The 27,075-nt window shown below is 37.0% G+C and overlaps 1 protein-coding gene across 4 annotated transcripts; it reads left to right on the top strand.

The window, feature by feature from the left end:
• The first annotated feature begins 315 nt into the window (after positions 1-315).
• On the top strand, positions 316-26,209 carry qki2 (QKI, KH domain containing, RNA binding 2). 4 transcript variants are annotated; one of them, XM_060857229.1, is made up of 9 exons: positions 316-1,128; positions 8,085-8,227; positions 12,878-12,994; positions 15,542-15,685; positions 18,813-18,900; positions 19,138-19,434; positions 19,592-19,612; positions 20,434-20,508; positions 24,293-26,209. In XM_060857229.1, the coding sequence occupies exons 1-9, from the start codon at positions 987-989 to the stop codon at positions 24,307-24,309; spliced, it is 1,044 nt and encodes a 347-aa protein (XP_060713212.1). In that variant the 5' UTR covers positions 316-986; the 3' UTR covers positions 24,310-26,209. The 4 variants fall into 4 exon arrangements, with proteins under 4 accessions (XP_060713212.1, XP_060713203.1, XP_060713229.1 ...); XM_060857220.1 differs by having other exon boundaries at positions 19,135-19,434; XM_060857246.1 differs by lacking the exon at positions 19,592-19,612.
• Positions 26,210-27,075: the final 866 nt, after the last annotated feature.

Genomic DNA, 27,075 nt, shown 5'->3' with positions numbered 1-27,075 from the left:
AACCCCTCGTGCATGGGCAAATGCTTCAGTCTGCAGGTTTCTTATCTTCTATTGTACACCAGTTGGTTACAAAATATTACAAAATATACAATAGACAATATTTTTCTATCTTGGTGGGACCAGTGGAGGTCTTTAAGTGAATGAAACGTGTGTGTGTGTGTGTGTGTGTGTGTGTGTGTGTGTGTGTGTGAGACAGAGGGAGAGAGAGAGAGAGAGAGAGAGAGAGAGAGAGAGAGAGTAGAAATGTAGAAATGTTCTCCTCCTATTCTCTGGCTTGGTTGATGGCTGCGCGCGCGGATGGTCACATGACCGCGGGCGTTGGGAAAGCAGCAGCGCAGCAGCAGAGTCTCTTGAATACCGACACACCAAGCGGAGAAGAGTTTCAGCTCCAGAGCTCGTCTACAAACTTCAAACAGCTCTCAGGATCTCTGTTTCTACAAATCGGTACTACAAATCATCTTGACGTGTCACCAAGAAGTGTCTGTCCAAAGATTTCGAATGGCCTGTAAATATCGTTACAATCTCCGAGAGTAAACAAAACAAATCTGACCCGTCATGCGGGAGTCCGGACAGTTTGCGGAGCTTTTTTGACCCTTATAATTCCCGCACAACAGTGATTTCAGAAGTCTATTTTTTTGTTGTTGTTGTTGAACTGTTGAACAAATATTTTTGTAAGCAAGACACTGAAAATCTTCTGAGTCAAAGCGGGACTTCGCTGGAGAACTAAGGACTGAAGAGGAGACTCAGTAAAGCGCCTGTGGCGGAGGAGCCTGGTGGAGACTAGTGGGGTCTGGTGGAGACTAGTGGGGTCTGGTGGGGACTAGTGGGGACTGCTTGGGGTCTGGTGGAGTCTGGTGTAGTCTAGTGGGGTCTGGTGGAGTTTAGTGTAGTCTAGTGGGGTCTGGTGGAGTTTAGTGGAGCCTGGTGGAGTCTAGTGTTCTCATCATAACTGAATCTTCTTACATTTAAAGTAGACGTTTTTAAATATGGTGGGGGAAATGGAAACAAAAGAAAAACCCAAGCCGAGTCCCGACTATCTCATGCAGCTCATGAACGACAAGAAACTGATGAGCAGCCTGCCTAACTTTTGTGGGATTTTCAATCATCTAGAGCGGCTTCTGGACGAAGGTAAAAACTTACACAAATATCTTTCTGTATTTATTAAATCAGTAGCTTGTTGCTTTGCAGATGCCAAAATACTTTTTTTCCATCACAGTGAAGAGAGTCGGTGCGTAAAGTTCCGTCTTGTGCTGGATGCGGAGGCAACACCCCAAATGTGGCACTGTCTAATACTTTATTTTTCATAAAGAAAGACCATGTGTTCAGTGTATAACTAAGCTAATTTTTTAAAGCAATACTAGCACAATAAAAAAAAGCACTGTTTGAGTAACCACTGTGAGATTAAGCAGGGTGGTCGGTGTTGCCTAATGATAAATAAACTCAGATGTACTGTAAGTAGGTGAAGAATGCGCGAGGGCGGCGTTGCTGCTTGGAAGTCAACACACAACTTGTGCGCAAGCGCGCTGACGGTCACCAGGGGGCTCTGGCCAGTTCAAATGAAAGGCGTGGAACATGTGGGGCCCCTCACATCAGTCCTAAAACATCAAATTCAAATAACCAGACATTGAAACTGTTACTCGTATAACGCAAATGTAGCCTCTAACCTGACTTTCTATTGCAGTCTAAACCAATCACCTTGAGAGAAATTGTTGATTTGAAACATCCACATGTTTACTTTATTATAGATTTAAGATGACATCACTTAAATGCAGTAACATCATTAAAAAATATCCTGGATTATCTGGCTATGCTTCATAGTCACCCACTTTAAGAAGTAATGATTTACAGGTTGGCTTGCAGCACTTACTTAGGATTACTGCCTAAGAGTGAGCGTGTAATTAAATTCCTGCTTGAATAGACATGAATAAGTATCATTAATAGCGTTAACCAATATCATGCATTAGGATTCTAAACAATTAACTGCTTAAAATTGGCTAGAGTTGGAAAGTTATCTTTTGTATGCTGAGCTTGTTTTCCTGATGATGACTTAGTTCCTTCTTACTTTATTGCTGAATTTGATGAATTAAGCAAGAGTAACTGTGTATGGTTGCATGGAGAGAAGGAAATTTTGGCAGATTTATGTCCTCAGTATTGGCTCTAAGGGTTGGAGGCTATTCAGCCAGGCTGCTTGATATGCACAGTGACTTTGGCTGTGTATCACCTCACAGATTGTGTTCTACTAAACTGGTTAGTTCTCTTAAAGCTATGTGGATCAGAAATAACTTTACCAAGCTTCTGTTTTCACTTCCCCTTATTCAAGTCTTGTTTTAGTGAACTCTCAACACTTGACAGAATTACAGGACCGAAGAGGAAAAAAGGTCTTTTGCCGAATGATTTTAGTTTGTTGGTGTTGTTTTGTGTGCATGACAATGTTATGTTTTCTAATAGGAACACACACTCTGCTTTTATGCAGCTTATTAAATGATCTTAATTAAAGCATTGAGTAACAAAATCTGGGAAAGGATCCAAAGTCGTGTTGAACCTGCGCCTGAAAAGCCTGCCTAATTAATGTCTGATTCAGACAGCGTAGAATGTTTCAGCAGTCTGTAGATAGAGACAACCAGAGCCTAGTAAGAGCAGCACAAGATCTACATAGTTATCTTTTATAATAGCTTTTATAAGCCTTCATGGAGATTTTGGTCAAAACATTATTACAATTTTACTCTATTTCTCTCTAACAGGTCTTAATATAAAAAAGGATTAGACAATAAAATTTCTTATACCATTTTATTTGTAAAGCAAATAAATAAGTTATTTACAGAAATCTGAATATAAGTTAAGATCCCTAAAGAGCAAACCAGAGAACAACAACAACTCCCTGAGGTGACCGAGGATGAACAAAACTTTGAGAGGAACCTGTCCTCTCTTGGGTGACACCAGATAGTGGGATTACAGGTCATTACTCTACTACAACATATATACATTTAAAGATTTATACAGATACACACAGATGAGCAACTGAACACATTCTGTTTACATATTTTCTAGTAATAGGGAGCAAAGGTGAAAGTGTAGCAATGTAGAAGTATATGTGTACTGGATGAGACTGGTAAACATAAGAATACAAATATTGTACAATTACATTGTGAGAAGTCTTTATTTTATCGCCTTCATTCACTTTGCTTGACTCTAAAAGAAGCTCTCTAATTATAGTTTAGAGTGTCTGGGTGAGTTTACAAATGTACCATATTATTTCAGTAGGCTTAGCTGTCTCAAAAATATGTGTTGCTTGTAAAGCAAAAGCCAAGGTGTAGGCTAGTGGACGCCTCACACAAGGCTTGGTCATGTATGTTTGATGTGAAGAGATTATTATTAGAATTATCTAAAGCTGTAAGCCATGCGTGTTTATTTTTGAATGGTGTCCCATACACAAAGTGCCATGTGAGCTTGTTTCTTTTGTTATGACCTTTGGTTGTCCTTGTGTCCTTTCTGCTTCAGCATGCTGCAGTTGGTGTTTGTATTTAACTGGTGTCCCATTGTGCACCCACAGTGAGTAACAGACCACATAACTCATCTATCAGTATGTTGTTACTATTAGACTTACTGAATATGGCATTGGGACTGTAGAGTGACAGAATGCTGCTTAGGAGTGAATTCCAGGAAAAAAGCGTAGGTCTTTGTTACAGTGACCTTATTCATTTACTCAGAGCGAGTTTTTTTTTGACCTTTTAGTTGGTGAACACTTGTGACATGAATGCCCTTTGATTTAAATTTCATTAAGCTATAACTTTCTAGCTAGGCTATGTTACACAGACAGATAGAGAGGCGCGAACATGCAGAAGAGTGTGGAGAACAATGAAACCACATCAGACTATGAAGGAGGTGCAGTCAGAGTGAAACGTCACTAAATATATGTGTTCAGAGGGATGCTTCTGTGCTCTTGACACCGCTGTAATTAAGAAGCTGTAACCAGTTGTTTAAGGAGCAGTTACGTCATGTGCGACATGAACACTTTTAGGATGTTGCTTGGTGACTTAAGCATTCAAAAGGATGATATTACATTAGATCTGAAATCTGTGGCTGTCTTGGTGGCACAGCCGGTACCAATGCATTGTGTAGAGTTAACGTCTCACAGCTCTAGGGTCTCTGGTTAAACAAGAAGTTAGGTCTGTCTGTGTGGAATTTTGCATGTGCTCTGTGTCAGCATGGGTTTCCATTAGAAAATGGAAATCATACTAAATTGGCCTTAGGTGTGAATGTGTGAATATCCGTGTACATGGTGGTCTGCAGTGAACTGGCTTTCATTCCAGGGTTTTTTTTCCACCTCATGGCCACCTTTTAAATCCCTGACCAGGATAATGTGGTTACTGAAGGAGAACAAACCAAAAAAAAAAATGCTCTTATGGGGGAAAAAACTGACACTTCTATTCACCTTGAGTGTCTCTGATTTCCAGGAAACTCTAGGAGATGGAATTACCATTTTGAAACCCCTATTACTGGTACTACATCACTGTGTTCATCAGGACAGTGCTGTGGAAACTGCATTTAAGAACCTCAAACTATACTGTTATTATAGTATCTCATCTCTTTTAGTTATAGTTATTATAGACTGGTTTTCTTAGACTCAACCAATGTCACTGTTCACTTTAACCATGTAAACCAAGAAACTCCTCATGAGTGATCTCTTTATTTGTGATTGCACTGCTGATGAACCACTCTGTCAGGCTAGTCTATTAAGATCACATCACTGCAGTTTTTCCACAAAGATAGAAGTGCTTAACTCTATAAAATTAACTTTCCTACTAAATGCCATCTCGCTAAATGCCTGCCAGAAGCTTGCTGTTTCAGGCTACCTGCCCCGTAGCTACTCTGCGCATAGGGGATACCTGTCATCCAAACACAATGCCATATATCATCACAGTGTTGTTTATGCTTCCACTGCCCCAATCACATTATATATGGTATTCTGGTTGTTCACATTGATGGAAGTGAAAATACAAGATTATCTTTTCTGGCTGGGACTAGCTGTGGGTGTGGTGGCTCCCAAAGTGTGAGAGTCAAGAACAAGCTCTTTTTTTGGCAGTAGAAAAGTACCCAGATTGTTTCCCTGTTTGAGGCCTGCTCTTTTATCCCCCCAGAACACTTTTGCGTAATAAATTGTACCTTCTGTTTTTGTGAGCACTTTTTTGTACATTTTAAGCTAGCCACAATACCATTACATCCATACTCAAGTACATCTCTCTATAATCATAAAACATCTTGTGCACATGACTTGTTTTTAGCTTTGCATGTCTATCTTTTCCAATTCTTGAATGTTTAAAGCTATAGCCAAAATTGCCATACATGAGAATGCCCTAAATTAGAATTGAGGATGTTACACAGTGTGATTTTTCCTGTTTATACACTTATAAAAAAGACACTGAGGTCGATCCTCTCACCCTGCATGCAAGACCGTAGCATGGAGTCTAATGTGATAGTTGGGGGCAACTGCATCAATATAACAAAAATCGGATGCTAACATCCAATAATTAGCTTTGTAGCAGCAGCATTCAGTCATGGAGATGTTTTTTGTACGTTGGTGTGTGTGTGTGTGTGTGTGTGTGTGTGTGTGTGTGTGTGTGTGTGTGTGTGTGTGTGTGTGTGTGTGTGTGTGTGTGCACGTGTGCGTGTGTATGTATGTACACTAGAGACAAAAAGCCTGTGAAATATATACACATGTGTATATATATTTTATACAGGCATTTTGCCTCTCCTTGCACACAGTGTAAGGTGGTGTGAAGCAGAGTGACCCTTTTGTCTCTCCCCATAATACCTCATAGTCATGAAGATTGAGAGTTCTATCTGGCAGTGGAATATTTTCTCCAAACAACCATGGAAACTTTGTGACATCTGGCATTAAATCATGTCCACCTCTTTGCCAGATGAGATCTCTGACTTCCATTTTGACTGTAACAATTCAATTGATAGCCAGGCCTTAATATTTAATTTCATAAAGCATAAATAATAAATTCATAAAGCACCGTGGCTAAAAACAAATGACATCTATATAACTATTTTTCTTCAGCTTTTACATCCAAAATTGAATTTATTTTATATAGAAAAGCAGACTCTGAGCCTATGTTCCATGGACAGTACGTTCTTAAAACCGCCTGTGCTTTATTTTATTTCAGACTTCCCTAAATAATGGATTCATTATTCAGCAAATGACATTCACACACTGTCCAGTATATCAGATCAGTTTTTGCCCAGCAGGTTGTCCTACGTTGAAACAATATATACAAGTACAGGTATTTAGTCAACTCGTGATGTTGCACAAATATCAAATCAAATCAAATTTTATTTGTCACATACACATACATACAGGGTACGACATGCAGTGAAATGCTTTAAACATAATGTAAAAGGTTAGACATTGTGGATATTTTTGCAGCACCTTAGGTACAAAACATTGGAGCATGTATTTTTGCACAAAATTACAGTGTTTTATTATAAGATTAAAGCAATTAAATTGTTCAACAGTGACACTGTATTTTTAAGACATATGAACGTCACTCCAGATTTTGGAGGTGATATTTATGCCTTATGGCTTAATGATGTGGTCATTACATGATAGCATAGCTGAGCCACTGTATCATGATGGAGCACTGAGCTGGTGGACTCGGATGGCAGTAAACAGACACACACTGTAATTGAGATCTGTCTGCTGTCTCTTCCCTCACTTTAAAATGATGGATTGCAGTAAGGTGGTTGGTGTGCAATAGGGAGGCTTTGTATTGCTGATCAGCAGACTGTAATGTTTGCTTTTAGTGCCATTGAAGGTGCTGTAATAATACCTCAACTGGATGTGGCAATTATAGTTCACCCCAGCTGTTTAAGGATAAGGGCACTTACATGTCTTTCGGTGACACAGTGTGTGTAGGTGTTGTGTTTCTGTACATTAGTCAAGTTGGACGCTAACTGCTTTAAGGCACCTGTATCGCAACATTAGCTGGAAAAAAAATCATCACAATTTTCTGAGCAACATTTACGCAATACAAATTCTCTGGCACTTTTTATTTCTGTATTTTGAGACCATTTTACTAAAATTCCTTTCTTGCTACTCCTCCTCTTCTGTTCCCTCCCTTTCGTGGCTTGCTTCATAAACCAGTGGCTATATTGTGTAGCAGTGTTAATACTAATGAACTACAGTATTTTGGTATGTGCTGATTTGTGTGCATGTTCGTGGCTGGGCTGTATATCATAAGGTGCCGATGACATGCTTATGGACCCCTGTGGTTTGAGAGACAGGGTCAGCCAAGTGCTTGTGATATATATTATACCAGAGCAGTTGCTTTAAGCATGCTCAGTCCAAAGATTTACTCCAGCTGAGAGAATCTGATGGGAGCCCTTCAGGCAATGTGTGTCTCATCTCAGGGTTATATTAAGATTACAGCAATCTGCAAGTCTCTTTTGGACTTTGATGTAGCCGTTTCAAACATCATTGTTCCTCATTGAACAGACATTCATATATGGAGTCTCTTTCATCCAATATTCTACAAAGAGTTTTTGGTAAAAAATAATGGGCTTGTTTAGTCTCCTCTGAATTGCATCTATTTGTTGTTGGGTTAATTCTTTGTGAATACTTAAGATAATTTTGATGTGCATGACTGGTTTTGCTCACTTTCCTTCAGGGAGTTGTGTTCATGCAGTGTGATTGTGAAATGAAAGTGTAATAAAATTCATTTGAGTTAGTTAATTCTGTGTGATACACTTTCTAGGATAAATACTATCAGAACATCTGTCGGTAAATATTATCACAAACAGACGTTTTTCATCTCTATTGCTATGTTTTATTCAGCAGGAGGCATTAAGTTAGGCAGCGTTTAGGGCAGCCTTTGTGTTCAGATAGGAAGCTTGTTCCTATTGGAATGCAAAGAGAGATTTAGGGTCTTGAAGAGATTTAGCCAAGTTATCTTTTACCTGAAGTTCTGAGTTGTCCTAACAACCTCTCGAATTGTTTTTCTCTTTCGTTTCTTTTTTCCCTAGAAGTGCATTCCTCTCAGTACTTTTGTGTAATTGTGTGTTTTTATGGCTCTATTTGGCAGAGATTGGCCGGGTACGGAAGGACATGTACAATGACACACTGAACAGTAGTACAGACAAAAGGACATCGGAGCTCCCAGACGCCGTGGGGCCTATCGCACAGCTTCAGGAGAAACTTTATGTGCCTGTAAAAGAATATCCAGACGTAAGTGGGATACCATTGCTTATCCTTGCAGTTATTCTCTTTATCCTTAAGGTCTTGAAACAGATGCTGGTAATATTGTCACAATCCCCATTTAGACATCCTTATTACCTTTTTATTCAACTTCAAATTTCAGTTTAATTTAATATTTTATGGCAGCTGCTACTGGTCACAGGATTCCCACAGACCACAAAAAACCTGAAAGTCAGAAAAGATAAGGTTGACCTGACAGGGCTACAAAGTTAATGATATCTTAATAGTGAAATCAACTACAGTGGCTCATTAAATTACAAATTTAAAATGACAAATTTGCCTCTAATTCTGTTTATATTTAGACAAATAATAAGGTTAATAAGACTGAAAAAAAAAATGATTGAAAGATTTCTTTTTTGAAATATTATGAGCCCAGGTGAGTAAAATTATTGTGCTTGTGTTCTTTTTTACATTTATTGTATTATGTATCTGTATATTTTTGAATGCTGAATAAAACATCCAAATTAGAAAAAAAAAAAATTATTGCATCACAATATACTGGTAGAAATAAGATCTAATTAATGTTCTAAACATTGTGTTGTTGAGGCTGTTTGTGCTGTTCGTTTGACAGGATTTATGTGAATAGTATATAGTTAGTTATCTACGTGTTTATTTCTTTACTTATGTAATAACCAATGATGTGTTTTGTTAAGAGACTTGATTTAAATTTACTTAAATAGAAATTTGATAAAAAAAAAAAAATGACTGAGGTCTCATGGCGAATTGAACTTTGATTAGAAACTCTGTGCTGATTATTAATGACTGTAATTAACCTTGGAGGATGGCACATTCTTTAATTATTTAATTCCACACCTCCTTATTTAGAGAAATAACATCATTTTGGACCTAGTTAAACAACAACCATGCGATTTTTGTCATTATTTGTTTATTTATTTATTTATTTATTTATTTATTTACTGCTGTTTCAAATAGCTCATATTTTCTTTAAACTGTTTTTAGACTAACTATAAGGGGTTAAAACGGATCTTTCTGGTTAGACTGTAGTCATGTATCCACATTGGATGTGCTAGTCACTAGTGTAGGTAAAATGTGCCTATTTTAACAGTAGGAAAGGATAATTTGTATGTACTTGAAATCATAAATATTAAAATAAGGGTAATATACAAGTATTCAAAATGATTTTAAACAACCTGAATAGAAACCAATACTTGCAAATAGCTGTTGATTCATCCACAATGCAGCTAATAGCAAATGTGTGATTATCCACATTTTACATTCATGTGCTACATTTATTATTACTAATGGCACTTGTATAGAGGCATGCCAGGGTACGGGTTGTGTTTATTATACAGATAATATGTTGAGTGATTTGTGTTTGTTTTCTTAAAGAGATGATAAAGGGGACAGTGAGGTCGGGGAAATTGAGTTCGGAAGAGAAACATATGGCAAAGGCTTCTGAGTGATGCATTTTATCTGTTGTTTAGCTATTATTAATCTTTCTTTCTTGCTGTTTATATCAGGAAGAAATATAATTGTTGCATCTTGGTTGTAAACTAGTGAAAATTTACATTCACATTGCAATCATATACTGCAAATATTCAAAATATGGGTCAGAGTTGGACAATAAGTGAAGCTGCTTATAACAGGTCAGTATGACTGGGGCTTTCCTGGTGTTTGACTGGAGTTTTCTGGATATAATTTGACATTGAACCTCACACTGTCAAAGAATTTAATAAAGTAACATAGAAATACTATACAAACATTGACACTGTGGAAGAGTAGACGCAGCATCTGTTGTAGATTAAGTAAAGAAGCACACGTGCCTAGTTAGGATGTATGTAATCAGTCATTGTGCTTGTTTAGAGTGTAACATTTATCTCCTGCAACATAATCAGTATTCTGATAATCCCTGACAGGCCTCTCACAATACCTCAGCAGTGACAGGGGAGCGTTGTAAAACTGCCCAGAGCTGATGGTGGAGCGGCACGTAAGACTCTGGACTATGTCTCCTCTCTGAGCTGCCTCATTTAGGAAGAATGATCTATCAAGTTATTCTTGCCTCTCCAGCACCTGTTGTTCATGAAAAACAAAACAAATGAGAGCTTTGAAGGAAATGATGGAGAGATGAGAGAGGCAGAGATGAGAGGTGTTTACATTCACCTTCTGATTATTTTTTCCACTCTGTTGCACTTTCTCTCTCTTTCACGATATAATCACAGAGAGTGATTGTGAGACTGCTGCCCCCTGCTTCTCAATCTCTCTCTCTCCCTTAATATTCTTCCCTCTCCCTTTTCTCATTCCCTCCCCTTTCCTTTCCTCATCTCGTTCTCTGTGTTGGTTGGTAATGAGATTTGTCTGATTCTTTGTTGTTGTTAATTTAAAGTTGAGCACTTCAAATGAATTTAGCAAAACTAGTAAACGGCACAAGGAAAAAAGTCCTGATGTGAGAAATTCAATTATGTGTTGGATTTTTTGTTCATCATTAATATTCTTTGTGCATGTTTGTTTGTGACTGAGCCACACCTGAGGACTATAATAAGCATACTAAATTGCTGAGATGTTACTACGTGGGCCACTGAACTGCAAAGTCTGTTACAGTCTCTATAATGTTAGTCATAACCCTAACTGTGACCCTAACTAAAAGGACACGTGTCTGTGTGCACAGATTTTTGCACATGCCCATATTCTCATAAATTTAACCTTGTGATGTACTGGAGAGATGACGCTTTGGCAAAACAGTGAACAACAATGACACAGACAGCCTTTTGCCGCACGGTAGTCTGATGAGCTCAACTCTAAATATACAGCACAGAGGCTCGGTGGCCACCGCAGCTGTGATCGGGCTGAGAAGAGATGGGCTTTAAAAGGAAGAGAATGCATTGTGACCCTGAGTGTGAGAGAGAGACAGCTGTCTGGCTTATCACTTTGCCATCCTGACAGTTAAGGTCAAGCACCCAAAGATCAGTGTATCCATCAGCCAATAAAACAAAACATGTTATTCCAGGTGGCTATTGGATACATCCTATTAAAATACATTAAGCCACAAATGAGTAATTTAATTTGATGAACTTTAACTTTATAATATTCCCTGTTACACATCCCTGCTCTAAGCGATTCAGTTCACAGTGCTTATCGTGCCAGTCAAAACTCTCGGCTCAGTTTACTGGCTCAGTGTTATGTGACCTTTTTCATGCTGGGTCATTTGTAAGCCTTTCCATAAGGTCCAGCTGAAGAACTGATTTTGTTGTGCAAAGATATGGTGACGTATAGCACAGTTAGGAACATATCTATATTTTGAATGTAATTTTTGCATATGCTGTTAACACTGAATAACTAAGGTTTCTGTGTGAATTTCGGGAGGTCTTTAAGTTTGAACAGTGCACAGTCTCCTCTTTAAGGTCTTGATACACTCATTTGTCTTTAATTGAAAGTTTTCAATGTGTTACTTTGTATGCTGTGTCATGTTATCAGGTAACTTTATCATTACGTGTATACATCTGCTTTCTGTTCCATATGTGCCATTTTATTTCTCTGTTTCAGCATATTTAATAGCACAAGAAACTGAATCTGTGCTTTTTCATTTTTGATGTGTAATATTTCTTATAATGGGGTCATAAAATGATGTATGCAAATTAACTTCAATGAAATGTACTTTGAGTTCATGTTCATAATTTAAAGAAAAAATCCTTGTGGAAATCCCCTTTTTTTTTTTTTTTTTTTTTTTTTTTTTTTACAGATTTATTAATTAAATATGAATTAGGTTTGAAATGAGAACACCTGTCTTAAACAGTGGCCACTTATATCAAGGCATTAAGGCAATATGGTCAACTCAGCTTATTCAAAAGCACAGATGCTATAGGCAAACCATTTGTTACATGAATTTCCAAAAAAAGCACTTTTATGTGACCAGATATAAAGAGAAAAATCACCTCAGATAAAATCAGAGCAGTAATTGAATGACTCAAAGCATTTGTCATAAGCAAATGTCTTAAATGGATGTCGTGCTGTTTTAGGCCTGGAAGCACAATGTGAAAAATTGACCTGTGTCATGGGATGAAAGATGGGACAGATCTCTCTTTACAAATGCTTCATTCATAAGAATCACTGAGTTCTGGATGTTCATTACAGAGGACAGACTATTCCTCCGAATCTCCCCAGAGTTTTCTCAGGCCTCTTTGATCAAATTATATTAAGCACGATTTAGTTCACATTAGACATTTAACAACATGAAACAGTGTTGGTACAGTGTGTTTGTGTCTTCAACATTGGAGATCTTGGTCACAGGATGTTCTGTGATTTCTTTCCGAGATTTCTTTTTCTGAATTTTACAAAACAATTAATAAATAGCAAAAAAATATAGGCTGAGTTATGTGTTACAACCCATATGTTGCTGTAATTAAATTTATGTTGCAATTTGTGACGCATGTAAAAGTATAAAGTATATAAAGTATGTAGTGATGTATATCTAAATACAAATTTACATACAAGTAAGTCAGTCAACATATCAGTCACTCAGCTGTTATGATTTAGCTTATCAGTGACCGGTCTTTTCCTCAGGATACTAGACTGTTTTGATAGCAAGACACGTGTAACAAGTGCATTAATGTTCATGTCTTTTAATTAAATGCCATATTTTCTTCTTCTCTCATTTCTGTGTAGTTCAATTTTGTGGGGAGAATCCTTGGTCCACGTGGGCTCACTGCCAAACAGCTGGAGGCTGAGACAGGCTGCAAGATAATGGTGCGAGGCAAAGGCTCCATGAGAGACAAGAAGAAGGTGAGCTTTTGCTGTTCTTTTGCCCTTTTCCTCTTCAATAGATATTTTATTTGCATTAGAATGCTTATATGAATGCTTATGTCTGTAAATACTGGATTTGTGCATATCAAATGCATGTGAACATGCAGATTTAGGCCACTCATTTCGAAATTTCAGAATCTCTTTGTCCTACACAACACGACTTTTTGTTTGCCTCCAAGGGTGCCTTGAAAATGACTTGAATTAAAATAAAAATGAGTGTTATTAGAGAAAGACATTTAGGATGGGACAGGGAGCGTTTTTGCTTTTTAGAGCTGAGCAAGAGGGGGTGAATTTTTCAATATGTTTTTACCATTTAGTCCAAGCTATCATGTTATATTTTATATTGCTTATATTTTCAAATTAAATTAATCTTCTAAAGGCAGTACTGTATTGAAATAACAGTATATTCGAGTTGAGAAGTGGTACATGCTGATGAACACTGAAATGTACATGTTTGCAGCACACTTGATTTTGGCCTGAAGGAATATGACCATCGAGTAGCAGAACATAGCTATCTGTCTGTGGTTGCAGATTGATAACTGGTAGCAGAGCAGCACTAAATATACAGCAGATGTGATTCTGTGCATTTCTAATTCAGAGTGATGGGGGAATTAATGAAATGCAATGAACTAAGATCCCCCAGGCATGGTGCCATTTTTCTCCAAGCTGTACCATCACAAATTTTACCAGCGCTGTCATCAGACGGATGGTAATAGAGTGTATTTAAATTGACATGATGAAAATGTGTTGGTGCAGGTTTGTGTTTGGAGCTTTCTATGCTGAGGCATGTCTGAAATATAGGATTTTACCACTGCAATTAAATGCTGCTTCTATGAGGTTGCCATTTCTATCAGCTAACAGTAGTCACCAATGAGTTTTTACAGTAATGGTTGACATTAAAAAATAAAATGTTATATAAATAAAGAAAAAAAGAGAAGGGGCTGTAAAGAAAACAGCCAGGACTAAACAAGCCAGGCTTCAAACAGAGATACCATCTGGAACCATGTATTATTTTATTTTTTCCACCCAAAGTAGATTTACAATCCCAACCCCTTTAAAACACACATAGGAGGGTGTGAAACATTCCCCTGCTTTATAGATTTAAATTTGAAGCAGTTTGGTAATGTTTCTAAATGAAAGAAAAGCCTTTGGGTGCTGTTTGTTTCTACGAGTATATAGGTTAAAAGAATACTATAGGATTGATGTCCTAATTTTCTATGACTAGTTATAATCACCTTCACTAGACCGGGATACATATGGACTTATATACACTTATTTAAATCTTATAATTTGGTTCTAAATCAGAGTGATTTGTAAAATGGTCAATAAGTCACCTCCAGTCTTACTATCTAAACAGAGTGATTTACTACTTGCTTGAAGGTGTAAATAATTTGACCCCTAGGCATGTCAGCCATTTCTGACATGCAGTCATTAACAAATAGGTCAAATACATAAACTCATGGCACAGTCTTGCTTTGACACCAACCATCTCCACATCTTCTATCTCCACACTTCAAAGAAGCACTTTTAACATGAAACTATCTCCCAAGAGCATTAGAACATCTTTTGTTACTGAGTGTATACTGTATGTTTGATCAAGTAATTACTCCTTTGTGAGCAGGCAGACAGTAATTAGTAAATACAGTGCATCCCTGTTGTGATGCTACTTTTCTAATGTTTCCACATCCGAAAACCACTTTTCTTCAATATGTAATACTACACAAAGATGAAAGGCGTTATCATAAATGATTGTGCTGTTCATCCAAGCTTCGTGTTGTAAAAGTTGTAAAAGTTAATGAGATGGTAACCCAGCTAATGAAACCACATTTGGCCAAAACAGTAACCTAAAGTTAGAATTATAACAGCATGTCACAAAGTGCTTTATTCTTCTTATACCACGTTATAACAGCTGTAAACAGTTGTTCCCATCATCCTCTCTTTTAACACTCAAAAAACCCAACACACAGCCTGTCATGTTGCTGAGACAACTGTCCTGGACAGTGTCCTTGTAGCAAAAAATGCGTTTTGCTTGGTAAAATACATACTTTTATTCTATTCATTATTAGACAGAAATGATGTAAAGGGACCACATGTGAATTAGCTGCTACTAAAGAAACAATAAGAAAGTATGGTAAGCATTCATTTATTATTTACCTTGTAGTCAGCACTGCTTACCAGGTCATGCTACTAAAAATCTGTAATCCATACCTTCTGTCCAGGCAGATTCAAGAATTCAATAATGCTGTTTTTAAAAAAAAAACAAAATAACCTCTGGCCAATCAGAATCAATAATGTAACAGTGCTGTGCTGTAAATCACTTTAAATGTGTTTTGTCACAACCAATGTCAAGGTGAAAAAATGTGAGCATTTATTTAGATACGGCAGCTGGGCATGGCACATGGTAGTATAGCTGCACATAAGTACTTAAATTTTTTCCTGCAAAGTCAATTCTACATGTGGTAGAGATACGTACAGCCGATACAAATTGTAACGCAGATATGCTTTCCCATCCTTTAATCTGTACAGGAGGAGCAGAACCGTGGAAAGCCTAACTGGGAGCATCTGAACGAGGACTTGCATGTGCTTATCACAGTTGAAGACTCACAGAACCGTGCTGAGATAAAACTCAAGAGAGCTGTGGAGGAAGTTAAGAAGCTGCTTGTCCCTGCAGTGAGTAGCATGTTTACACTCTTACCTTTCCCCCTTTAATCTGCATGTGTTTATCAGAACACCAAGTTTAAGAAAAATGTCAAATTGGCAAAAACACATTGATCTGGTTCAACAAACAAGACTTGTGGGTTTCGGTTAAAAGAAGTGCCGCATAAGCACTGATGAATGTATTTGCTCAAATAGCTGTGCTCAGCATGACAGCCATTTTCACCCTAGCTTTACTGAGTCCTTAGAGGCAAAAGAGAGTGTGGGACAGAAAGAAAGACTGGCACTGAAGAGAAAGGCAGCCGCATGCATACACTAGATTCTGATGTTCAAAGGTGAGCCTTGTGGACAGCTTTAATGGGCCTAATTGGCTGTGCTTAAAAATTTAATGAGAGACATGAGACAGAGGGGTCGGGACTCTAGGTGCCCACTGGGGCCATCACAGAAAGCTCTGTGTTGTCAACAGGCATAGAGCAGAATGATGATAAAGCTGTAGGTTTTGACAAAGTGACAGCAGGTTAGCAGGAGATACTTGTACATTTTACAGGGAAAAGTAGATTATGTGCTGAACTGTTATTCACTCTATATTACAGCTTGTGAAATGGTCCATAAATATTATACCCATAGAAACATAAGACTTCAATGTGGGAGATAAATAGTATGCTGAAGAATGGTTATAGTGTGTAATGGCTGTGTGTAATTGTGACTGGAAATAGACCTTCAGGTTCAGGGGTGATGTGGAATGTGCGGCTCATCATGCTGCCATGGAAATCGTCTTGGGACTTCAATGATCTATGATTGACAGTTGTGCCCTTTTGGTGGTACATAGTGAATGGAGGCTAGACTCTTTCTAGATTTTAGCAGTGTTGACATCAAGAGGCATTGGCTGAAGATAAATGCATCAAACTCTAAGATCAACATTTGTGGTAGATCTCGTATAATTGTAGACTGTAATGAAACAAAAAGTGGTACAGTACTTGTCAGATGATGGTAAAATAGCCAACTTCCACTTCAGTATCAGTGATGAATAACATTCACACAACCACAGTTAACCTCCATAAGCTGTGGTCATTTTTGGCAGTGTTTTCTTTTGTGGGAAGTGGGGAGTGTAATTATGGAGAAACTGACTTCTCAAAGAAAAGTTCGTCTGCACAGATTATATATAGAAAATGTTTTTATAGAGCTTTCCTGATTAAACACAGTGCCACTTTCACCTTTATAACGTAAAACACTTTTGCGTAGGACAAAAAAAATTACATATATTAGCACACACATATGCATGTGTGCACACAACCAAGCATATGGTGTCCTGTTTAACAATGTACTTCCACTTCCACTGCCTCCACCCAGACTAACAGGATAGGAGTGGATTCTACCAGACTACTAAAAATATCCAGCTGTCTATTTTTACAGTGTGTCAGTGTGGGACCACACCGTGCTCCAACAGTGTGGTGCGACAAGTGTCTTTGAAAGACATTTGCTTAAAAAGGTTTGCAAAGTATTATTATACCGTTGAGCTCACAGTCAAGCATGCACTTTGCAACCTTTACACTGGTTTGGAAAGCAACGTGAATATCACACTGATCACTGCTAAGCACTGCCCATGCTGACCCATATCATGCTCTGAGGCCATTTGGCAGGCAGACATCGGCATTGTAAGCAAAGGGCACACTCACATGCACACTCTGATCCTACTCTGAATGGATCAGCTTTTCTTTTCCACTGTGCTTGCTGACATAGTTTAGATCATTCTGTGGCCTGCTTTACTCTGACCTGACCTGAACCCATGCTGTAATATCCAGCAGATCGTTAAAACTACCATATTCACAGCTTCTCCACATTGCAGCTGTGAGCACAGTCAGTTCTGTGCATGTCCAAATTTGAACTACTAACTTCTATATATTTTAAGCTTATTTTACGAAATACCAAGTTTCTATAAGAAAGTAAAGTTTCATTTTGGTAAAGTTTTAACTGAAATTAGGGACAAAGAGAGAAGGAGAAATGATCATATGAGTTTGGATAATTTGAAGAAACAATGACCGTCACTTTAGAGACTCTGAGAATTTGGACTGTAAAGGAAGGATGAGTGGAATGGCCAGAGTGAGTAAACTGCTAAAATACAGAACAAGCAGACAGCAGAATGGGAAGTTGACAGTAAGAGAAGTAGAATAGACTGTGAAGTGACAGAAGGAGATGGAACAGGAGAGGGAGAGAACATGAGAAGCTAAGGCACTGATTCCAAGCTGTTGAGAGAAACATGAGCTGTATCTTTAACCTCTGTGCTCTGCATGTTCATTTTGGCTGGTTTGTTTGGACAGTGTTGAAGCAACTCACACTCAGTTTACTAGCAAGTGGGGAAACCCTATCTTTTATATACAGAACAAGACTAGCACATCTGAAACCCAGCACTAATGTAACACACAGATTGGATCTTTGCACAGTTTAACTAAGCTTTTAGGGGGGCACGGTGGCTTAGTGGTTAGCACGTTCGCCTCACACCTCCAGGGTCGGGGTTCGATTCCCGCCTCCACCTTGTGTGTGTGGAGTTTGCATGTTCTCCCCGTGCCTCGGGGGTTTCCTCCGGGTACTCCGGTCCAAAGACATGCATGGTAGGTTGATTGGCATCTCTGGAAAATTGTCCCTAGTGTGTGATTGCGTGAGTGAATGAGAGTGTGTGTGTGCCCTACGATGGGTTGGCACTCCGTCCAGGGTGTATCCTGCCTTGATGCCCAATGACGCCTGAGATAGACACAATCTCCCCGTGACCCGAGGTAGTTCGGATAAGCGGTAGAAGATGAATGAATGAATGAATGAACTAAGCTTTTACACAGTAATACAATGAGTATTTAAATAGAGTCTATTGAAAGCTTTTGCTTAATAGTCTCCATAATTGGTTCTTTAAAAAAAAAAAACAACACAAAACCATGACAATTTAAAATAACATTGATATGTACCATATTACAAAGCCATTTCATTAGATTTCAGTTTCTCTCTCTCTCTCTCTCTCTCTCTCTCTCTCTCTCTCTCTCTCTCTCTCTCTCGCTCTCTCTCTCTCTCTCTGTGTCTGTGTGTGTCTGTGTGTGTCTGTGTGTGTCTGTGTGTGTCTGTGTGTGTCTGTGTGTGTCTGTGTGTGTGTTGGCAGGCCGAAGGTGAAGACAACTTGAAAAAGATGCAGCTGATGGAGCTGGCAATTCTCAATGGCACATACCGAGATGCCAATATCAAATCATGTAAGGGCTAACATTTTAATAATCTGTACTCCTGGTTAGAGTGTAGTGTAGATAAGCAATATTTACATTTGCAGTTGTGTAATATGTGCATAGAGGGGTATGTTGCTGCTGTGTTTTCAACAAAATAAGACACGGTAAGCAGTTTATTTTTATTTTTATTTGCATCCCTTCCTTTGACCTCTTTTTAAATTTTTTTTTCTTGCACCTGTGTCTCTCTTATCTTTTCTTCTTTAGCAGCCTTGGCTTTCTCTTTGGCTGCCAGTGCCCAGGCTCCTCGAATCATCACCGGCCCCTCCCCAGTGATGCCTGCTGCAGCCCTGCGTACTCCTGCTCCTGCTGCTCCCACCCTCATGCCTCTCATCCGACAGATCCAGACCTCTGCTCTCATGCCTGCTGGCACCCCTCACCACACTGCCACCCTGATGCAGCAAACCCCTGAGTCGGGTATTATCTACACCCCATATGAGTATCCCTATACTCTGGCCCCTGCCACCTCTATCCTTGAATATCCTATTGACTCCAGTGGTGTATTAGGTAAGTACTTGTTTCTTTCTTGTTGTGTTGTGCTTATGTCCCCATTCATGTTCGTAATCTACTCTAAGTTACCGTCACCAAATATCTTTGTTCCGGATGCTGTCTGTTATTTTTGGGATCAAAAAACTAATTTTAGCACTCTGTCTTACTCTTTTAGGTATGGCCTTCCCCACAAAAGGCTAGTACAGTTCGTGGACAGTCTGCATTCCTCAGAAATGTTAACTTTTTGTTATATAGCAGTTGCAGAACAAAAAAAAAAACAAACCCCTCTAACTGTTTGTTAACTACAAAAAAGACAAACCAAGACAAGAAATCATTACTACTGATGTTTACACTGGTCTTAACTTTCCAGAGTTTACCCTTTTTTTAAAACTTTGGATTATTTTGGTTTGTCTTTGACTTATGAAATAATTCAAAATTAAAGATACCTACAATATTAACGATTAATAAAATAATTTTGTCGTTATCACTGTGATTTAAATATCCTCCTACAGTTTGAAACCATGTCAGCTACATTCCCTGAGCTTGCTTCATGTCTGAGTGTTCTCAAAGTATTATCAGTATTATAGCTGACTGTGTTATAAACTGTAATAGCAATTGAAGCACTTGCAATGTGCCAATGTAAATCTAGCTATAGGATTATGTGTGAAATTAATCTATCTTTGTAAAAGACGTTTGTCCTTTTTTAGAGAGAGAAAGAGATGGTTATAAGGGCTCTGTTGTCATAATTCAGCAAGTGAAGCAATATGAACACTTGTCTTATGTCATCTATTAAAAATGTTTGCACATTCCAATGGAAGATTTCTGCATCATGAAAACAGAGCCCTTAAGCTTCTAATGAATTTCATTTTGTTATTTTTGTGATTTATTTGTGTTTTACAAGGTTGATGTGGATGTATTTCGTTTAGTTATTTTTCAGTGTTTTGTTGTTGATGCGCTGTAATGATTAATAATCTGATGTTACTTTCTATTTTATTGGTAATGTTACGTTCTGAGCAGGTGCAGTGACTACTAAAGTACGAAGGCAGGATATGCGCGTCCATCCTTACCAAAGGGTTGTGACCGCAGAAAGAGGTTAGTTTAGCCCCAGTGTTCAAGCAATACGTGTGTGTGTGTGTGTGTGAGAGAGAGAATGAGAGAGAGAGAGAGAATGAATTTGGAGGTTTCTTACACTTTCAGTCTTAGTTCAAACTAAAAATTTCATTTTATTTATGGGCATCTTTATCATCCACAATTATTCAGCCATTCCGAAACTGATACTGTTAGTTTATAATACATATCACTTATATGGCAAGTATTAAACTTGAAAGTAAGTGTGTGTGTGTGTGTGTGTGTGTGTGTGTGTGTGTGTGTGTGTGTGTGTGTGTGTGTGTGTGTGTGTGTTTGCATGTTCACAAGTTGGGTATGTACTGGTGGTGGCGGCAACAATGAATAACACTATATTTAGTTTATAACCACATATATAAAAATATCATGTTAAAACGGTTATGTAAGTAATGTAATATTAAGAAGGTAGCACTTAAGCCAATATAGATCATCCAAGTACATGCATTAGATTAGACTGAGATGATGCATAAGCTCCATTTACACCTTGTATTAACATGTGTATCTGAATATTGATGTTTATTGCATACACTGTGCTATTAAACTGATTAGCATCACAAGTATAGTATAGAGTATGCCTGTAGTTATCCACATGGCAGGAGAAGAAGTGGTAGAGATTATTTTTATGGATTAAACTTAGTTTTCCTCTAGTGAGGTAAATGAAATTTTTAAATAATTTGATGTGGTTGTATAATGTGGGATATACATACTCTGTACTCCCTGTGAACATCCTGTACATCCTGAGTACAACCCTAGTGCATATCTGTTAACCTCATGAGGTCAAAATCTCCAAATGCACATGTTAATGCACTGTGTAAAATCAGCTCTAATGACACTATTACAAAGCAAGGTATAAGTGTTACATCCAGGATGGCTTCACAGGTGGATTTATCACACTGCATGTTTTGGAGTTAAACTTCAGCTATTAAAGAAAGAGTTATTTGGGTTGTTCGCAGTCATATGGACTGTTAACTAGAGCTCTATTACACTGATGACCATGGGATGACCTTATGGCTCTCAGTCAATGAAGGCTAATGGAGTTTACTTATTAGATTCTCTCTTTCTTTCTCTCATTTAGTTTCTGATGATTTCACTTTCTGTGTCTTAGTATTTCGTTCTTATACTTAAATACATTCATGTTTAGAGTCTTCCATTCCGCCAGTTTTATCCTGTGCCTGGAAATGTGTTTTAACTTTTTCCATATTAATTTATAAAAGGGGATTTTATTATTATTATTTTTGTTTACCATGTTTACAAGAATAAGTCTGATATTTGAAGACCAACATAATTACAAATAAGTGTAACACATTTAATGTAAAATTGATCAACAAGCAACAATATTCATTGTACTGTAGTAAACCCAGTATTACATCTTATGCAATATTACATCAGCCTTGCAGAGCATGTTTAGAAGCTTTTCCTCAGCAAAATTACTTTAATACAAAAATTATGCCCATTATGTAACTTTCTGCATATATATATATATATATATATATATATATATATATATATATATATATATATATATATATATATATATATATATAAACTCTGTCAAACTTAAGCAGTAATCAGTTTGTCTTAACTTTATTGTTTTACATATTTTTTTTATGTAATGACATTTCATTTTTATTTATATAATTTCACCTAATTTGTATTTGACGAACCTGTGACATTTTTCCATAATTACTGCTCTTATTAAGGCTTTTGGACCATTGTTTTTATAGAAAAACATATCTAAGAGGATTAAGGACTCAGCTTTCAGAGATGGCTCAATAATGAAACTATACTAGATTAGTCATATCAAACAACTCTTTGGGTTTATGGAAGTTAAATGTGATGGTAATAGTAAGATTACTGATTTGACATTGAATTAAATTTACCACTGTAAACACATAACACATAACTGAGAAATAAAACTGACTAGATTAATAAAAAACAATTGTAAAATTGCACAAAATGTCAAAATATCTCATCTGGCCTTCTGCCCATGACCTTAAATGATGTCTTTAATCATATTAATAGAAAAACTATAATGAAAATCAACAAATGTGAGCTGTGCAACTTGCTGAGTTATGACTCTTTAGGATTCTTACTACCTTTTAAGGTTTAAATGCTTATTTCATCACAATGTCACAGATTAATAAAGATTATCACATTATTTAAATAGGTTGTATTTAGCTACAGCACAGCAGCTCAAAATAGCAAAATGTCACCAATGTAAAGGTCACTAGGCATAAGACAAAGGTCATGGTCAGGGTCACCTGGGAGAAATTGACAGTATGTTATGAAGGGTATGAATTGTTTGGGGAGGAGAGTCATTATAAGTTTTAAATCTGAGCAGACTTCTGTATTAGACTCAACACAGCTGATATTCAGAGTGCATTCCTCTTCAATTCAACAGTGATATGCTGTGCTTATGAACTCTTAATAGTTCCCCATACTGAAATACCTCTTCATAAAAATACAGCACATCGTTTGCACTGAATTTCTTAAATCAACAGATCTTTGTCTGTTATTAGACAGAGCAAAACAATGTCAGGAAATAGACAGACAGATGAAACCTCATAGGTTAGACTGATGGACAAAGTACAGGATGGTGGACTGTGCTGGGACCGAGGTTTTTCAAGCTCTACGATCATCACAATATTTTCAAGAGTGTCCTTTCTGTAAGAGTTAAACTGATGAGAATTCTGTGATGTTATTGAGAAACCCTTTCTCTTGGCACACTGAAGATGAACTGAAGAAATATTACATATTCTATGTTTTGGTTTATTGTAAAGTTCTTTGCTTTTTTTTTTATTGTTGCCATTGTCTTATTTGGGGGAAAAAAACAGTATTTACTTGTGTAGTGTTTTTCTATTACGTTTATGAAAACAATATTTCTACAGCATCAAAAATTTATGAAATTCAGATTATATTGTATATGTGAAAAATATTAAATATATGCTAGAGAAAAATGCAGAACGTGTTTCTAGAGGCGCAAACAGTATAGAAATTCCAATGATTTTCTGTAGTACATTTTATATTCTTTGACATATGAAATATTGTAGTTTTGTCTATTTTTATTTTCTCATTATTCTTCACCCCGCCTTCAGCAGTTGTTTTGGTGTTCTGTTTCGTTAGCATTGTGTTTTTGTATCATTGTAAATAGACAAATTTTAAAGACAATAAACTTTGCTTGAGTCAAAAAAGACCATTTTTTGTATTCTGCAAGGGAAAAATGCAGTCTTTTTGTTTTTTATCTCTTGATTTTCTGCAATCACATCTCTTTAACTACTCATGAATTCAAACCCATTATCACTAGCAGCTTCATGACTTTGGACTGAATGACACTGTAATGCTTAATAGCAGTCAGAGGACAAGCTACTCATTTATTTACCTCTTTACTCTGGTCTATAAATCATGTTCACCTATCATATTTTGACTGCTACTAACCATTAAGTGGTGGTTTAATTTTGAATTCTGTAATTGATTCGCCTTTCTGCTTCTTTAACCATTTTCACCTGGGAGTTTGGGCTTTTGCGTGAAATCATGAGGCTATCATGATTTTGCCGTATTTAATGTAGATATTAAACAGTTTCTCTGACAGTAGCTCTGATTAGTAATGTCATGTTGTCATCTGACTGTCACTAGCGGACACTAATCTCCTTCTCTATCTTTTTTCTTTTGTGTCCTCCTATGTGTCCTTTCTTTTGTTTTGTTTTTTTCCCCTTTACGTATCTGTCTGTCCGTTTGTTTCCTAACCACCCAGCTGCCACCGGCAACTAACCAATGACCCTCTGAGCTCTCCACTCTTCACCCAATGATGACCTGACCATTGCCTGTGTGCTGACCAGTTCTCTGGCTCTCGTCCTTCACTTGTCTCGTACTCGCAGCCTGCTGGTGAGCAAGGAATCAGATTGAATTCTCTAAATACAACACAACACAGCAGTGACAGTCCCCCTGAGCTCAACTGTACATCCAAGGACCTCCAGGGTCAGGTGATCTAGTCTCCACAGCCTGCACTGCAGCAACATAAATAATAGCAATAATATGGTTTAGAATGCCATGTAGAAACAGTCACACACACACAAACAGTTTTCAGAATTAATAATAGAATATATTGATTGAGCATGAAGCTGGAGCTTTCATTAGGTTGTGGAGACATACAGGACTGGAGCTTTGTGGCTGTGTAATGTGTTCATGTGGATCAGCATGTTCATTTGTGAGAGTATGAAGATGAGCAGGGGAAGTCTGCGAAGTTTTTTGAAGATAATTCAATATTTAAATGTACACCGATAAAAGCCATTCTCGCCCATCAGCATCTTGAATAAACGCAAATAGAATAAAATTTTAAAGCACTAAATACTAGCTCATGCATTTTGATATGAGGGTGCTGCAGGTAAAATTACTCTATTTTTCACAATATCTTTCTTTCTTTTTTTTTTTTTTATAAATCAACAGTATGTGATGTCAAACTGTACAAAATTAATAAAGAAGAAAAAAATTTATTTCTTTACAAAATGGAAAGATTTTAGAGACCAAAATGTCTTTTTTAACTTTTAAAGTGCCTTATTTTACATGATCATTGCGATTGAATGATATCCGTCACTGTTTATGACAACATATCGATTATAATCAGTTCCTCCATTTTTTTTTAAATTTGGAATGGAATGGAATGCAAAATCATACCAAGCAAATTAGATTTATTTTTTTTGTTTTAACATTTATGCATAAAGATTATTTCTAACTCTTATTTACATTCATGCCTGCTAACATTTGACTACGTATATTAGTTACTGGTTACTTTGTGATTCTCACTCTGGTTCAGCAGTAACATCTGCTCCGCCATTAGGAAGCTCACGTCAGGACAGCATTTATCAATATTTTCAGCAAAAAAGAGAAGCTTTTAGTTATTACTATTATTTCTCAGAATTAGCAGATGACACAGCAGGTGTTGTACAGTAGAAGGTGATTTTCTTTTTTAATTGTACACTATTAAGAAGTGAACTGTGAAAAGAAAACAAATAGAATTAAAACTAAAACTCTATGCAATTGAGTTGCTCTTGCCAAGTTACATGAGGTTTTTCAGCAGGTCTTCCAGATTACAGAGCCCAGCATTAACCAGGAAACGATTAGATTAGAAACTCAATTGAGAATATGGAGATTGCTTTTTTGAATTTGTAATATGATTAACAAGAATAATCAAGGTTGTTATAACTGGATCTTCAGTATCTCTTTTCTGTTTCTTTATATGTAGTGCCGTATATAAAGTACTCTTTAAATGTCTAGGAAGTCTGTTTTTTTTCTTTCTTTCTTTCTTTCTTTCTTTCTTTCTTTCTTTCTTTTTTCTTTCTTTTTTTTTTGGGAATGTGGGAATCAGCACAGGAAAATATTTAGAATCAACTTCTCAATTAACTTCGAAACTGGAGTACTGGGTTCTAAATTTTACCTGTTTCATTTGTTTTTTATGAGCAGTATTATACTTCTGTAAATGGCTGTGTGTTTGTGTGTGTGTTTGGTTCCATGAATATGATCTACACCAGTCAACTGCACCTCCCTTTTTTAAGCAGTCATGTTTATTCCATTGGAAATGTCTGGTCCTATTTATAACCATTGTAACAGCTATAAAATGTATTTTTCTATCACATTTTGTATGTATGAAATAACATTAAATCATGTTTTCTGATATGAACTCTTATGCCTTATTACAGAAATTGATATTTGAGGAGAAGTTTTTCAGTCGATCATGATTTGTGGTATTTCATGGAAATCTGGTGTTAAAATATCATTCATTTTAATAGGGACAAAATGCCAATCAGGTTATTATTATTATTTTGATTTGTAGAACAATATTATTTAATACCCAGCATAATGTTGTAGCCATTGCTTCAATTCCCTTTTTAATATAGCATAATAGAGTTTGCTGGGCCATTTGGTTTGTCTTTTTGAGTTTTAGTGTTGCTTGACTTCTGTGCCTTTCTATGTAAAGTGTGAGCTAATAACAGTTTTGTTTATATAATCTGATTAATCTTTTCTTGCCTCTGGTACTAACATTTAAAGAACTTTATCTTTAACGACTTTGATAATTTGTCTGCTTTGAATCTTTTCAGATCAAACTGTGTGAAATTAAGCAAAAGAGTGTTGAACTGACATTTTAAAGACTAAACTCTGTACTGAAAAAAGCAATAGCAGGATATTAAAAATCATAGTTTTAAAAGAAACTAACTTTGTCGCTTTTTCTCTTGTGCTTTTATGTGCCAATACACATACTAATCTTAGCTAGGGTTGCAGCAGGCCGAGAGTGTAGCTGATGGCAGTTTGAACTGTTTCGGCTGTCCCATGGGTGGATCTGCAGCTGCAAAATATCATACACCACGGCATATTGTAGACAGTAACAGTTTGGACTGAGCGTTAAGAGCACTGAGCCTTAAGCTTTGCAAAAAAAAAAATTAAAAATTAAAATACTCACAATTTACAAATCTGCTGCCTTTTACCTTATTTATTACCACTTATCATTTGTTTGTGTTTTCCATCCTTGCTGTGTGCTCAGTA

This window comes from Tachysurus vachellii, chromosome 2 (genome assembly GCF_030014155.1).
Source record: "Tachysurus vachellii isolate PV-2020 chromosome 2, HZAU_Pvac_v1, whole genome shotgun sequence".
In the NCBI taxonomy this organism is placed as follows: domain Eukaryota; kingdom Metazoa; phylum Chordata; class Actinopteri; order Siluriformes; family Bagridae; genus Tachysurus; species Tachysurus vachellii.
This window is presented reverse-complemented; position numbering and strand designations above follow the sequence as displayed.